General features: G+C 35.2%; 1 protein-coding gene across 1 annotated transcript; it reads right to left on the bottom strand.

Annotated features, from left to right (window-relative positions):
- Window positions 1-711: 711 nt before the first annotated feature.
- Window positions 712-13,806, bottom strand: LOC109040740 (synaptic vesicle 2-related protein). Its single transcript, XM_019056772.2, is given in 14 exon segments — window positions 712-3,240; window positions 3,243-3,287; window positions 4,676-4,850; window positions 5,424-5,535; window positions 5,929-6,054; window positions 6,057-6,115; window positions 6,673-6,884; window positions 7,633-7,758; window positions 8,409-8,472; window positions 9,349-9,473; window positions 9,824-9,895; window positions 10,234-10,418; window positions 11,984-12,181; window positions 12,922-13,806. Coding segments are annotated over 13 exon segments (1,569 nt in total). The 5' UTR covers window positions 12,162-12,181; window positions 12,922-13,806; the 3' UTR covers window positions 712-3,150.
- Window positions 13,807-14,489: the final 683 nt, after the last annotated feature.

Below are 14,489 nucleotides of genomic sequence, written 5' to 3'. Positions count from 1 at the left end.
TAGATCACTGGAAATGGGAGACGAGATTTTTCGCTTCAGCATGATCAATTTTTAAGAACGCCCTTGTAATTTCCTTTACGATTTTAAATAGATTAGAACGCGTGATTTTATTTTACATCGCATTTGTTCACCAACTCAGAAAATGGAGGAGAAATGGAGCAAGTACACATGATTCTATGGCTGGTGAACTTTATCAAATGATGGCTTGGAGCGTTTATGCAAGTTTAACCTGTTTAGAATAATGAGTTAAAGAGCAGGAAGTACCTAAGAGATAAAATTAAAAGAGGTAAAAACAGTAAGAGAGGGCGTCCAGCCAAACGGTGGGTAGAGGGCATCCGTGAAGAGATGGAGAGATGTCAGCTTCCGGAAGATCTCTATCATGACAGATTCCTGTGGAGAGCAGGCATCGCAGAGCGCTCTAGCGCGCCGTAAAAGCGGCTTACATACATACAAAAACAGTGAGAACAGTTAAAAAAATGGGAGAGGGCACCAGAGAGAAAGAAATTCTGCCGTCTAAAAAGCGTGAGAAAAGGTGTTTTATACCATTTGAGCCCCCCCCCCCCCCCAAAAAAAAAAATTACATCCCCCTACTTCCTAAAAAATTAATTACGTTATTTATTACATGGAAATTGTACACCTTTTTCATCCTTTTTTTTATAATTATGCACTTGAAGTCCTTCAGTAGTAGGGGAAGAAATTTTTCACAAGAAGTAATTAAAATAAATTATATATTAACAGTCATTAAAGTTATAACAATACCCAACATTTAAATAAATTAATATAAAAATATACTACAACAATAAAGTATCTATGATAAGAAAATAAAGTAAAATGAATCACTCATTGCGAAAATTTTTATAAATTTTAGTGTCAGAAGTATCTTCAGAGAGCCTGTAAAATTTCAGTGATAAAACTAAAAATAACTAACTTCACTTGAGACTCTACTTGAGACCAGTGAAAAAATTCGAGATAAAACCAAAAGTTTTAAGATTAAAGGAACTTTTCTGAAACTTTACAATCTCTCCTGAAGTATTAAAATTCAATTTAAAGCACAGCTAAATGATCAAAATAAAAACTTAAAAATGAAAAAGTTAAAACATTAAGATAAAAAATGGAAGAACCAAAAAAAAGCACATGAGTTGGCATGGTTTTTGAAACAGGTGAAAAGTAACAGAAATACAGTGGGGGAAAAATACTGCAAAACCGAGAATGGTCAGACATTTGTACTTCCTGCACAAGACATTGAGTAAAAATCACTAACAAATTTTAGTTTTTAATACTGTAGTATTGTCGAGGAACTTCCAATTATTGCCTATTGAATACTGACAAAAAACTTATCGAAACAATTAATACTGTCAATTAATGCAATTTTTTGTTTAAAAAAAATATTATATAATAAAAAACTTAATTTTAAAAGATATTGGTGCTGGATTTATCTGCACAGTTGCACCTTTATGCTACCTCTCAAGTAAATTTCGTTGTTCTTCAGACGTATGGGTATAACTATAGTTTGCAATGAACCTAATTGTCTACATGAATTCACGCTTTTCAGAGCTGACACAAAAATTGAACAATACCCAGAGTAATGTCAGAGGAGCAAAGATTCTCATGAATCAACTGTTATGAAATATTGAAAACACCTTAAAAAAGTTTAATCTTCAAGAATAAAAATTTCTTGAATTCTATAAAAGTTTTATGCAGGACAGAGGCTGATAATTAGCAACTACAAAATCACAATTTTCTCCCTGAATTAATAATTTAAGCACTGATCAATTCAAAACAGCTATAAAGCTTAAGCAAAAATCATTTAAATTAAGAGTCAATAAATAAAAAGGGAAAGGGAGAGACTAGATGGAAACAAAGCTCAGGAGTTACACTCCACAGAAATGAGTTACCTCTATCAAAACTGGCAATACTATAAGAAAATGCACATAAACATAGTAGCGTTAAGGTACACTTTCACAATCTGAAGACAGAAGTGAAAACTCCAGGCTATACACTGACAAGATCACTTGGAAATATTTATCTCTATAGAGTTTCACTATGATCAAATTAGAACCTTAACTAAGTCATAAAAAAATCACAATTTTACAAAGATAATTTTTCAAACAAATTGAAAAAAAAAAACCAACTGGAGTATTCTTGCTTTTTATAAATCAACCCTCGCTATGAAAATGGGATATCAACAGAGAGCTTTGAATGTAAAAAAAAAGGAGGTTAAAGAGTCAAGTCTAATTTAAAACTTTTATAAGATTACGACAGGAAACCATGGTCCTGAGGAAATAATTTAAGTCAAGGCATGCGTTAAGAATATAGACTATCATTTGCAAAGAAGATATTCAAACCTGGGAGAGCTAGATATTGGAGTAAGAATGTAATCAAATTTAGTAGAAAGGAACTAATCCAATTACAGTGTTGTCAAAATCTTGCATCTTTTTCTTTGCTTTTAAAAAATATAATTGAAAGCATGTTCATTTGATGAAATACAGAATATTTTTTGTTTATAATTCAAACATTTTTTTGTAGGAAAATCAAGAGAATTTGAAATTTTAAGTTTTTATGAAATGAGGATAAAATTGCACTATTTTTAAAACACTGTAATAACCTTGTTGGTTCCCTTCTGCTAGATTAGATCCTGATCTGCTAAAAAGCAATTGGGTCAGAAATTGAAAAGTTAAACCATTTTTGCTTGAACTATTGACCGAAATTACTGTTTGGAAATTGAATTGATAACTAGATGCCATCTAGTGAGGAACATTAATTGAAAAATAACTGACATCAAATATAGTGGACAGTCTGTCACATTAGACCAGTCAAAGTTTAAAAATACTCTGTGACAGCATTAAGTGAGTTGATAAAACTTACTTATAAGTTCGAGTTAGATATATATACAAAAAAATGTCTTCTATTTGAGAAATTTTAGACAATTAATACTGCTCAACTTATTCACAGCAATAAATTAGATAAATAATATAAAAAATATAACATAGACCTAGGATCTGCAAAAACATAGATTTAAAGATAGTTTACAACAAATTTGGAATATAAAAAAAACAATTTAGAGCCAGAGTAAAGTTTGAAAAACATAAAAGTTTTTTGACTGTCTTTGGAACGAAAAAAGGAAAAGTATTTCTAAAACTACAAATAGTCTTAGGATCTTACAAAACTTTCTTTCATTTCTTTACCCTTAGTTTCAATGGGTAGCATGGCGCAGGCCACAGCAGCCATCAAAGCTGCCACTCTCCGTAAACTGTCATGGCAAAAAACAGGGATGATTGCAGCAAAACCTGTGAATGAATAAATATTGTGATATTGCAAGATACAAAAGATATGCTACACAAAAAACTCAGACAGTAGAATGGGTCAGTTATGCTGGTCAGGGAATCGTGTTTTGATGTTTGATTCTTGTAGATTAGCTCAAAATAATAGGATCCATCCAAACCGCAACTTTCTATGTTCAATATTAACCGAGGTATCGCTGATTGAACCAAGGGTGTCACTACTGCAGTGGATGACGTCAAAAACCCGACTTTTCAAGGTGCGATATCTCGGTTAATATTGAACGTAGAAGGTTGCGGTTTGGATAGCTCTTATTATTTTTAGCTAATCTGCAAGAATCAAGCATCAAAACACGATTCTGTGACCAGCACAACTGCCCCATTATGTGTATTAAGTATATTCTTATCAACACAAATCAAACCATTTATTTTTCCCCTAATATCCAGGGTTTTCCCCAATTTTATCAAATGTTGCGTTCAATACATACAGCCAAAAATGACTGGGCTACAATCCATTCATCCACACACAGTGGATGATTACACCATATTATAAGTCCATGGGTAGTCAACGAATTATCTACTCCAGATGGCTGTAAATAAAAACTTAACTGTCAGAGGTTTAGTTAGTGTGGATACAATCATGTCTTCACAAAGAGTATCTGAGATGTCTAGTTCCAAAAGCGGCAATCTCTATTGCCCTGTCTAAAAATTGTGCAATCATATAAATTATCTGTGAGGAACAATCAAAACGTCCAGCTGTTTTTAAAATTTTCCAAATTTTACATGCTTAATAACAGAAAATTCACAAGAAAACATAAACGTGTAGGTTTTCCCGTTCTTTCTTTCACTCTTAAAATTATAATGATCGTACAATTTTTAGACAGGGCAATGGAGATTGCCGCTTTTGGAACTAGACGCCTCATCTCTGCTTCCTTTATGGAATGAATTCAATTTTAAAAAATACATAGTGTAAATGTAGGTCTACGAGTCAATATATTGCTTTCCCTTTTGAAATTTCTTTTCACGAGTATACCTTGAAAGGAAGTTTGTAGTTTGAACTTCTGAGTTCAATCTCGTTTTTTTTTTTGATTCAGCAGAGAGGAAGATCTAAAAGTCAGAGGTCACTTTGAAAGGTTAAATTAAAGGGTTAAATAAAGGGCTATGGAGATGAATTCTTCAAACTATAGATGAACTTTCTATCAGGGAGGAACTTAAATCATACTATGTATGCATTCTTTTTGTATCACCTCACATCACGCTCTTAGGATGTACAGTGGATGTGAAGTTTAACGATGAGAATACAACCTGAACCCAAAAATAAAATGACCAGGATTGTTGATACAAACATGTTTGTTTTGTTAAGAAGTGTAAATACCTAATATGGGAATGAACAATACCTGTGCAATGTAAGGTGTGACCATAGCTCCAAGTCTTGCCATTGCACTACATGTGCCTACTCCAACAGCACGTAAAGGAGTTGGGTAAACTTCTGGTGTATACACATAAGCTGCTTGGAACACACCAGCAATTATGCCTCGCGCCACAAATAGAGTTACAGTCAAATATGTGCGACTGAAATTTAAAGGAAAAAAGAATTAATGAAGTATAACTGCATTTATAACTGCAAAAGTGAGGATTTTCTTGAACAATTGATTTTGATCTGAAAAACAATTGATTTTCAGATATGTTCTACACAAGATGAAAAACTAAACTTACACAGACAATCTAAAACTTTCCCCTGGCTCCTAAAAATATCAAAGAGCTACAAAATATAGCAGTTCACCAGACAAGGAATGAATTTAAGCATGCTGATATTCATTTTCTCTTCAAAATTTTACGTATAATACAATTTGCACCTAAAAAATTACTGAAATTAATTCCTAACTGAGATATTAACATTCTTATTTAGAAATTGTTGCAAAACACTTGAGATTCCCGCTCACAGAAAAACCAGAACCTATGTGAGCTAAATTGCACACTGCAACTGTTTTGGTTGGCCTCTTAATCGAGCAGAGTTCCTCCCTGCTTTATGTTATTCAGAGTGCAAAGTACCAACAAGTCACTGAATTGACTAAGTTTTGTACAAACGCTGATAAACACCTTCACAATTAGGAAATACTCAACCACAAACTAACAAAAACTTACTTCAGAAAACAGTAGAAGAGAGCAGACACACAGATAGTGAAGATCAGAAACTGAACTGCCATCGTTCTCTTCCTGCCATATTTTTCGATTACAAATATGGTTGCAAAAATGCCTGAAAATAAAGAATATAAGTTACAGGAAAATTTAACAAAAATTGAATTTATATTTTTGTGTGCAATCTTGTGGGTAGATGGGAATTTTTTAGGAAAATTCAGACTTCTCAGAGAGGAATTTTTAGCTATTAAGTAAAACGGGTAATAAATTGTGTTGAAATCATCTTTCTTTGCTTAGCGGCTTCACTTTTCATCTTAGAAAAATTCCTGTTTAGGCAATAAACTCTGCAGTTAACATGAAGCAAGCACACCATGAAATTTTGGACCCAGATGGAGAAGAGGTGGGTTCAGAGAACCTCTCTTTTTCATATTTTCACTGAGCCAGATTTCAAGTTCTGCAACGAATTAGAGAGCTGAGAAAAAAATAAAAAAACAGACAAACAAATTCATACCAGGGAACTCGGCCAAAGTTGTCCAAAGAAGATCCATATAATCTCGAGTATTCAATTGCCGGCAATCGGCTGAACAAGTCTCAACAGGTTTGAAGACTCCGGTTGACTTTGGCAACGAGATGCCGAGGCTTCAAAGAGTTCAGTAGTCATTAGTACAACACCATAGTAGCAAAAAGCGCAAACCGTCCTGCACACACACAAAAGACATTTATCATGTACTGGAAAATATTGCGACACTTAAACTTTGGATAACTCATAAGTACATATTTTTAAAATAATTTTTTTCAAGTAAAAATAAAACCTTTTCAGCCTTCAACTGAACGATTTTAGAAAAGTTCTACCAAAAGTTTCTGTGATATTTTTTGATCAACATACATCCTTATGGAAGATAAAATCTTGATTTACGATAGATGTTCTGAAACTTTTTAAAAAATAATAAATACCACCTAAAATTTGTTGCTTCTGTCAAAGAGCTTCAATTGCACAAGGATGGTTCTCAGTAAGTATGAGCTTTCAGGAGAGTTAAAAATATCCCTGAGTCCTAAAAAAAGCAGTGAAAACTAAATTCAATATTCATTGCATATTTCTTTCTCTCTGGCCTACATTCTAAGTAGCATGGAAATACTTTTCTTTGAACCTGTACAAAATTAAATCCTACATTGATATATTTCTTTGAACCTGTACAAAAACAAATCCTATCACTTTGATTGGAAGAAAGAAAAATAGTATTCTCCAGAACTTTACCATATAAACCACAGGAGGAGGGAAGTTTTCCTCAATTGAGGAATGAGTAGATCCCGGACGCGCCCTCTTTGTTCAGTTACTATTGAGTCATCTACAACTAGTCTGCCTAACAACATTGGTTTTCCATTATCTGCTGCAACTTGTCGTAAGGTTGCCAGAGCTTTATCCGGCTCACCACATGCAACATGATAACGGGCGCTCTCTGGTAGCCACTAGAAAATAAGGAAAAATTTAAAGGTGTGAATTTGCATTCAAGAAAATGCTGAATTTGATTATGGAGTCTTAAAAATCATTAGATATGTTAAAGCTCAGAAAATCTGCACTGATAAACATAAAAATTCAAGGAAAATTGCATAGTACTGCTTAAAGTGCCGCCTGCCCTGACTACTAGGAGAGTCTAAATATCTGTAAACATGGGTTAGTGCACTCAATCTGAAAGAAGTGGTTTTTGCTTTGAGTTTTGAGTTGGTTTTTCGTGATTTCTATTTATTTGCAAAAAAATCATCAACTAAGAGGTGCAGTGAACTGACTCTTGGTGTACTTTGATGAAAACTTTTTCACCCTGGAAGAAGTTTATATTTCCTTGCACGATGATACCTCGATTACCCACTGCTTCAAGCCCTGTGGCCTTGTGGACATGCATTTTCAAGAAAACAGAGCATTTTGAATCATAATTGTTAGATATAAGTTCCAAACTCTTGCAATCATACAGTTCGATGCAAAATATAAGACGAGGAAAATTGAAAGAAACATGATCAAAACAGCAGTACATGATAATGACCATGATATTGATCATTAATATGTATCTTGTCTGAAAGGTGTTTTACGCCTTTTCGACTATTCAGATTTTACGATTTCCCATGCAGACACCTACCGCAAATTGCTGGATGATCAAGGTATTACAGACAATGTTTGGAAAGCTAGAGGGTGAAAAATAAGGGCAAAAAGATTCATACTTACTGGGCAAATGCATGCAAAGGCTAATAGAGGAGCAGTAGATAAGGCCAGCAACCATTGCCAACCTAACGTCGGCATCACAATGAGAGCAAGAAGAACCTCGAAACAAGCCCCGAGCGCCCAAAAACACTGGAGACAAAAAAATTACACATAAGATGAAGTTCTTGATTTTAATGAGTTTGAAGTTCATCACTAGCGAAGTTACATACAGTGTTCCAAAAGTCTTGCAATCAACAATAGTCCTAGCTAACAAATAAAGAAAATTAAATCCATGTTGTATGATGGGCATGAACACCATTTCATTAGCATTCTGTATCATTGACACAACATCTTTGTGCTCATCAGTGGCGTGGCGTGAATTGCAATATATCGATTGTTATGCCATTTAAACCTATGGCAAAGAATCAATTATTAAGGGGTTCGCTGCGAACACCTTGTTTATCGATCCTTTTCCATGGGTTTAAATGGCATAACAATTGAGATATCGCAAAGCACGCCACGCCACTGGTGCTCATTTAGTTAACGTTTTGCTAATTTACTGCAATTTTTAGGCAACGAGTTTGATCGTCCCCTAAAAAATCTTTGACCCTTTGTAAGATAATGAAAAATTAACTTATGTAACTAGAAAAATTGACTACGTTCGTTTGCAAGAGGATTTCATGTTATTGGTTTTTTCCCCTTACGTCTAACATATTTTTTAACAAGGTCTCCCAAGTCAAGATTTAACGTTAAAGACAATCAGTCAATCAAAGGAGGTTGTCATAATCAGCAATACTTACATCTAAAAGAACGACACACTTTGCTCTTTGCTTGGATGGTAAAAATTCAGCATACAACGTGACTCTGAAAAAATGTCATTAGCATACATATAATTCCTGTCAAACCTCCATTTTAAAATTTCAAAGGCATTTGATTTAAAAAAACAGTTAGCATTGTTGCACATGCATTCTCTTTTGCGAAATATGTAATGTAATGAGGATGACACTTATAGTCTGTCCAAGATGGGAAGAACCATGGAAAGTCAGAATTATTTGCACTGTTTTGCAGGGTGGGGGTGTCTCGACCCTCGTCAACTGTCACCTCTTGGTGTTTAGCGCATGCCGCAGCCACCGCACAGGAGGCTATGGGCCTGGGGCACCGGTTTTCCCTGGGATTTGACCATGGCGCAGAAAATTCCGGTTCTAGCCGTCGAGCGGCAAGCAACTCATGAGGAGCCAGCCCTCTGTGCTGTGCACCATGGTGCAGGGTTGGTTCAGTGTCTTCATCGCTTACAATTGCTGGAACGCTACCCTTCCTTCTACATGTTGCAATTACTCCCGAATTTCCACGGTTCTTCCCATCTTGGACAGACTATAATATAGAATAAGTGCAAGTATTTTACCTACTACAGGCATGATTGGACTTCGTTTAGCAATAAGGGACTATAATTTCTAGCTGATCAAATGAGCCAGAAATGGTAATACCAAAAAGCAAAATGTTGTTGCCTTCATCCATTGCTCCTTCCAATCAGATTCTCAACATGACTTCAAATTATTTAGAGACAGAAAATTTCGTATCATATATTAGAATACGACAGAATGATTGATAATTAAATCAGTTAATTTAAGCAAAGAACAATAATGAATATTAAATAAAATCTGCACATCTTTGTAAATAAAATAAAAAAAAAGGAAGGGAAAATAATGTGATACTTATTATTAAAGTCTGAAAAGAACTTACGACTGAGGGACACATCCAATTGCAAATCCAACCAAACCGCGTAAAAAGAGTATCCATACATAGTTTGGAGCAAAGGAACTTAATAAACCATAGTAGAAAAGCAAGACCGCACATAACGTCAATGCCTGAAAAGTACATTCAAGTTGGTTAGAGAATAAGAAATCATTTATTTTCCTTATAAGTATATCATATGGCATATCATAGCAGCATAAGACGTATGCTGCTACAATATGCATCAGATGCGTTGGCAGTTGCTGACTTTCTGTTTGTAAGCGTCTGATGATGCTGTGTTACTATGATTACCGTTACTGACTTTTCTATGCTTTAGTCAGAAAAAAATAGAATAGCAACAGTGCTTTTCCAAACAATTCATAAGTCAATGAGTTAAATAATAATAATAATAAAAAAATTCTAAAAAAAAAACCATTAAACTTTATGACAGCTACACCAAGGAGTAGAAAAAAAAAGTAGATACCTGTTTCCTTCCATAGCGATCACTTAAATGCCCCCAAAATGTTGAACTGAGCATCATTCCTAAGAAGACAACCTGATAAAGAGAAATAAAGGGTTAGCTTGACGCAGGATGAAAATCAGTCACAATAAAGAAAAAAAAGCTTTTTTTTTTATATTTTTATAAGTATTTACAAACGCTATAACAGTGGCACAGAATGTTCTGCTGGCTGAAAGCTATTTATTCTGACTAATGTCAGTGCCTATGATTTTATGCTAGCAAGTTTAAAACTGTCCAATACAAAAATGCTGTGATTTAAGTAATGACAATTTAAACATTCAAATAAGAATGGTAAGGCTTGATACATTCTGTACTATACGTGCAATATTGATAACTCCTTAGTCTTAATTACTTCTTTAGAATGGAATACCCACCGTTGTCGCAAGAGCTTGTTGATATCTAGTTATGTGCCATTCACAGTGAAGAGCAGGAGACAGTATGCTGAGAATTGTCATTTCCATGCTGTCTGCCATCCAGCAGAGACCAGTGAACAAAGAGAGCTTGGCTTGAAACTTTCCAAATCCAAATGCATTTACAGCTTGGGTTACAGTGAAAGTATCTGGAACAGAAAGAAATAAATTAACATTGAATGCAAATAAATAAAGAGACCAATCTTTAGTCTTTGAAGTAATTTTCTTTTTTCAAGATCTAATAATAAAAGACTTCTGCCAACTTAGAAATATAAGCATGTAGGTATATTATTTCAATTCTTTAATGTAAATGCGAATATTTTTACTCTCCAAGCATTCTTTTCCTACATTGGGCAATCATTCATCGATATTGGCGAGAGGCTTGATGGAAAATGGCTGCTGCTTCACTTATCATGTGAACACAAACTAGAACCTGGGCATTTTTTTTTTTTAAGTCCAATTTCAAAGGTAAGTAAAAGCTTGTCTTTTCAGTTTTGGAAAGAACTCAGAATCTAAAGAAAATAAAGCTTTCCCAAACTAGAACAAACAAAGAGACTTATAAATTACATATCGACGGTGAAATTACCAAACCACGTATCTCGTTTGCGGTGTTTAAAAATCTACGCTCACATTTTATTTTTTTGAAATAGACCAAATCAATATCATTCCTTGAAATTTTCACAGAATTTTTTTCGAACGAAGAGGAAAAATCATAGAAATTCTCAAGACTCGCCATTACGTAGTTTTTCATTTAAAAAATAAAGTATGACAGGAAGTCTGCGACGTCGCAAACCGAGATACGTGGTTTGGTAGTTTCACCATCGATATAGTGATCATGATGGGCTGTAAAATCCAGGTAGGTACGTAATATTAAAAAAAAATGCAGTCAGGCATCGTTTGAAATGAGGTATGATAAAATGAAAGATGTTGATACAATAAAATCAATGTGAGATTATTTTTCAATTGTGTTTGAAAAGGATCATATTTTTCGATCCTCAATGTACATATTTTAAATAGACTAATTTAGTGGCTACATCATTCAATATAATATCGAACCCTTGGTTCAAATGTAGAAGAAAAAAAAACCTTGTCTCTGTTTCATGCCCTTTGCGCCACGGTGGTAAAATGCGTCTAAGTGTTTCTCACAATCTAAAGTTCCCATGTTTAATAGGTCTATAATTGATTTATGACCGGTCAATGGTTAAATTTTAATAAATTGACTCATGAATAATTCGTACATGATGTTATGTTAGTTTGTTTTAGTTTGAACCTGGAGTTCGATATTATTTAAAATGACGTACCCAGTCCTGGGGTGCAGAAACTTCCAAGGGTTCCCCATTTTAAGCTTAATTTCGCAGAATTTCACCCAACACATAAAGTAACGCAGCCGACAGTTGGGTTCCCTCAAAACAGCGCAGTCAACGGTTTAGTTCTCCCAAAAACAGAGCGCTTGAATGTTATGTTCCCCCAAAAATAGTGCGCTTGACAGTTAGGTTCCCTCAAAGTAGCGCACTCAACAGTCAAGTTCCCCCTAAACCCTGGAAAAAAAAAACCTTCCAAGGTTCCCACAATTTCTTCGTCCTCACATGGGTTCTCCCATTTCACTCAAACGGCCGGTCGCGTGGTTGAGAAGTTTCTGCACCCCTGACGTAGTCACTAAATCAGTCTATCGCTAGGGCTTTTCAAAGGAAATGTAGATACTGAATCAAGGTACCATCTGGAACAGCCGAAACTGAATTCATCTCCAATTCTTGAGTTGAATGGGGATAGGAGTCCCCATCCTGCAGTAACTCTCCTGGCCGAGAGTTACTATCAGCTCTGTCCAGATCTTCATAATGAGAGGTATTTCTCCCTCTACTGGTTAATTTGGCCACATTCAGAATTTGTGACATTGTCGGAAGAAAAAATATCTCTGTAAGAGAAAAAGAAGTGTTAGAACTTAGTATTCATTAAGGGTTTCGAACAAAAACACAGTATATTTATGGAAGGGGCAGAGTACGTTGAGAATATTTGGATTACTTGGTAGTCTGTTGTTCTTCAGATAAGTATGGGCAGAGACTTCAGTGCTTAAAAACCTTGCAGGTACTTAAGAGAAACTATTGAAAATTGCTGAACAAGGGTGAATCATCAATTTTACACACACTAAACAATTAAAGCAGTCTTGGCATTATCAGTGGCTGTGAGCAAGCTAACACTAGTCCTCGTGTAAAGTTTCTGACTGCTCTAGATCTAAAAAATGTGGACACCTAGCTCCATTCGTTGGACTGTAACCATCACTTTTGTTACAAACAGACTAAAATAGATCAAAATAAATCAACAATGGCTGTATAAAATGACACCTGAATATTGACATCAAACTACGAATCAAAATTTCCGACTTGTGTACACATTGACAAGGCAGAGCTCACAGCTGTTGGGGAATGACAGATACGATAAAAGCGAAGTCAACTTGAAGTGATTCATTTGCCCCTGAAAGCAGGGTATTTATCAGTGATCCGATAAAAAAAAAGAGTATGCTCACTGCATGGAGGTTTGGTAGGTCTTACTCACGATTGAAAATTGATGATTGAATTCCAAGAGAACTGGTATAAAATCCTACTTTACAATATTAACCTACAGATAGTAATAGTTTATTATTAGAGGAGATCTTACCAAGGTATCAACTGGGCATCTTTTTGCAGAGCAGGAAAAGCCAGCGCATTTCGCACCGGACCGACACGAGAAAATGGTTTTATTAGGTCATTGCACTTTCCATGAATTTTCGTGCTTGACCAAAGCTAGGACATGAGCGTTCATAACTGAAAATCTGAATGAAAATTGAGCTGCTCAGTTGAAAATACGGCACGGAAGGCAAAAGAGGCGTTAACCGAAGTCACACAATAGCAAAAAACACTGATCTTGAGGAAATACTTCCGAACTTTCAGAATCATTGACAGGAACCGATAAAATTTGGCACGAAAAAAAGTACAGTTATATGTGTTTACTTGAAACGTAAACAAAAATGTGTCAACAAGTGGAGGTCGACGTCATCCAGTAAAGCACCAATCACCAGACGCGACGATATGGACAGTGGCGGGTAAATTTGAATTGACGCTCTCGACTCAGATCGCCCGCAAAAGAATCCTATCGATGAATAATGCAGTGATACCATAGTATTAACATTTCGCAATAAGGGACCACTATTTCTGGCCCATTTTAGAAGCAACTTACATGGCATTGGCTTCGCTATGCAGAATTGTGATTTTATGGGAGAGGCAGAGATAGTGGTTCCTTATTGCAAAATGTAATCCAACATGGTAGAAAGCACATTCTCTTCTAAAATGCGATATAATAGAGAGTACACGTGGAGACTTATGAGGTAAGAGGGGCAGGGGGCGGATGCTTCAAATCTGAGCAAAGGCTTGACAACAGTGCCCTATGCCCTTAAATTTGCCTTCATTTCTTGCCTCTTTCCCCGAGATATGCTTTGAGGAGGAATTCAGGAACCTGAATCCTCTCAGCCATCTTGAGTATAACACATTTTAGTATAGGTGCTGCAATACTTCTTTTCCTCACACACACAAAAAAAAGAAAAAAAGAAAAAAAAAATCTAAAAATTATTGAAAAATTATTTGAGGAAGGAGAATCTTCCAGTAAAAAGACACAAATTTAAGAGGTTTCCCAATAATTGCCTCATGAAAAGTCTCCGTTTTCTTTATATATTTCTTAATAATGTCTTTTTCTCTTTAATTCAATTTGATTAAATCCTCAAACCGCCCTACCCTCGTGAAACTACAACGTATGAAAACGCAATGAATGAGGAATGACACACTTTCTTAGAGTCCACAGCAGCAGGTTTTCGTGGATTTGAAAATTCCCTGACTTTTCAGATATTTTGAACATAAAAATACCCGATTCTCTCTTGGCTTGTCAGTACCATTCGGTGCTTTTTTGCATGATTTCCGATAAATAATTTGAACACAAACATTTCTGAGCGCCGAGTATTTTAAAAAGAAACAAATGCATTGTTTTGGCTGAAGGAGAAAATTTCCATAGAAAAGTTCCTAACTTTTCTGAACTCATCAGGGTTGAGCAAAATTCCATGAGTAAACACACCAAGTCACATGAAGTTTGAGCAGAGAAAAAGAGGTTTGAGGTTTTATTCTTCCCTGAGACTCAATGTCAAGGACAGAGTTTGATGACTATTTTCTGGATCAAAATATTTTTTTTCTCTTGAATTT

Source organism: Bemisia tabaci, chromosome 6, assembly GCF_918797505.1.
Source record: "Bemisia tabaci chromosome 6, PGI_BMITA_v3".
In the NCBI taxonomy this organism is placed as follows: Eukaryota; Metazoa; Arthropoda; class Insecta; order Hemiptera; family Aleyrodidae; genus Bemisia; species Bemisia tabaci.
The sequence above is the reverse complement of the archived record's forward strand: the minus strand, read 5'-3'. Positions and strand labels throughout refer to the sequence as shown.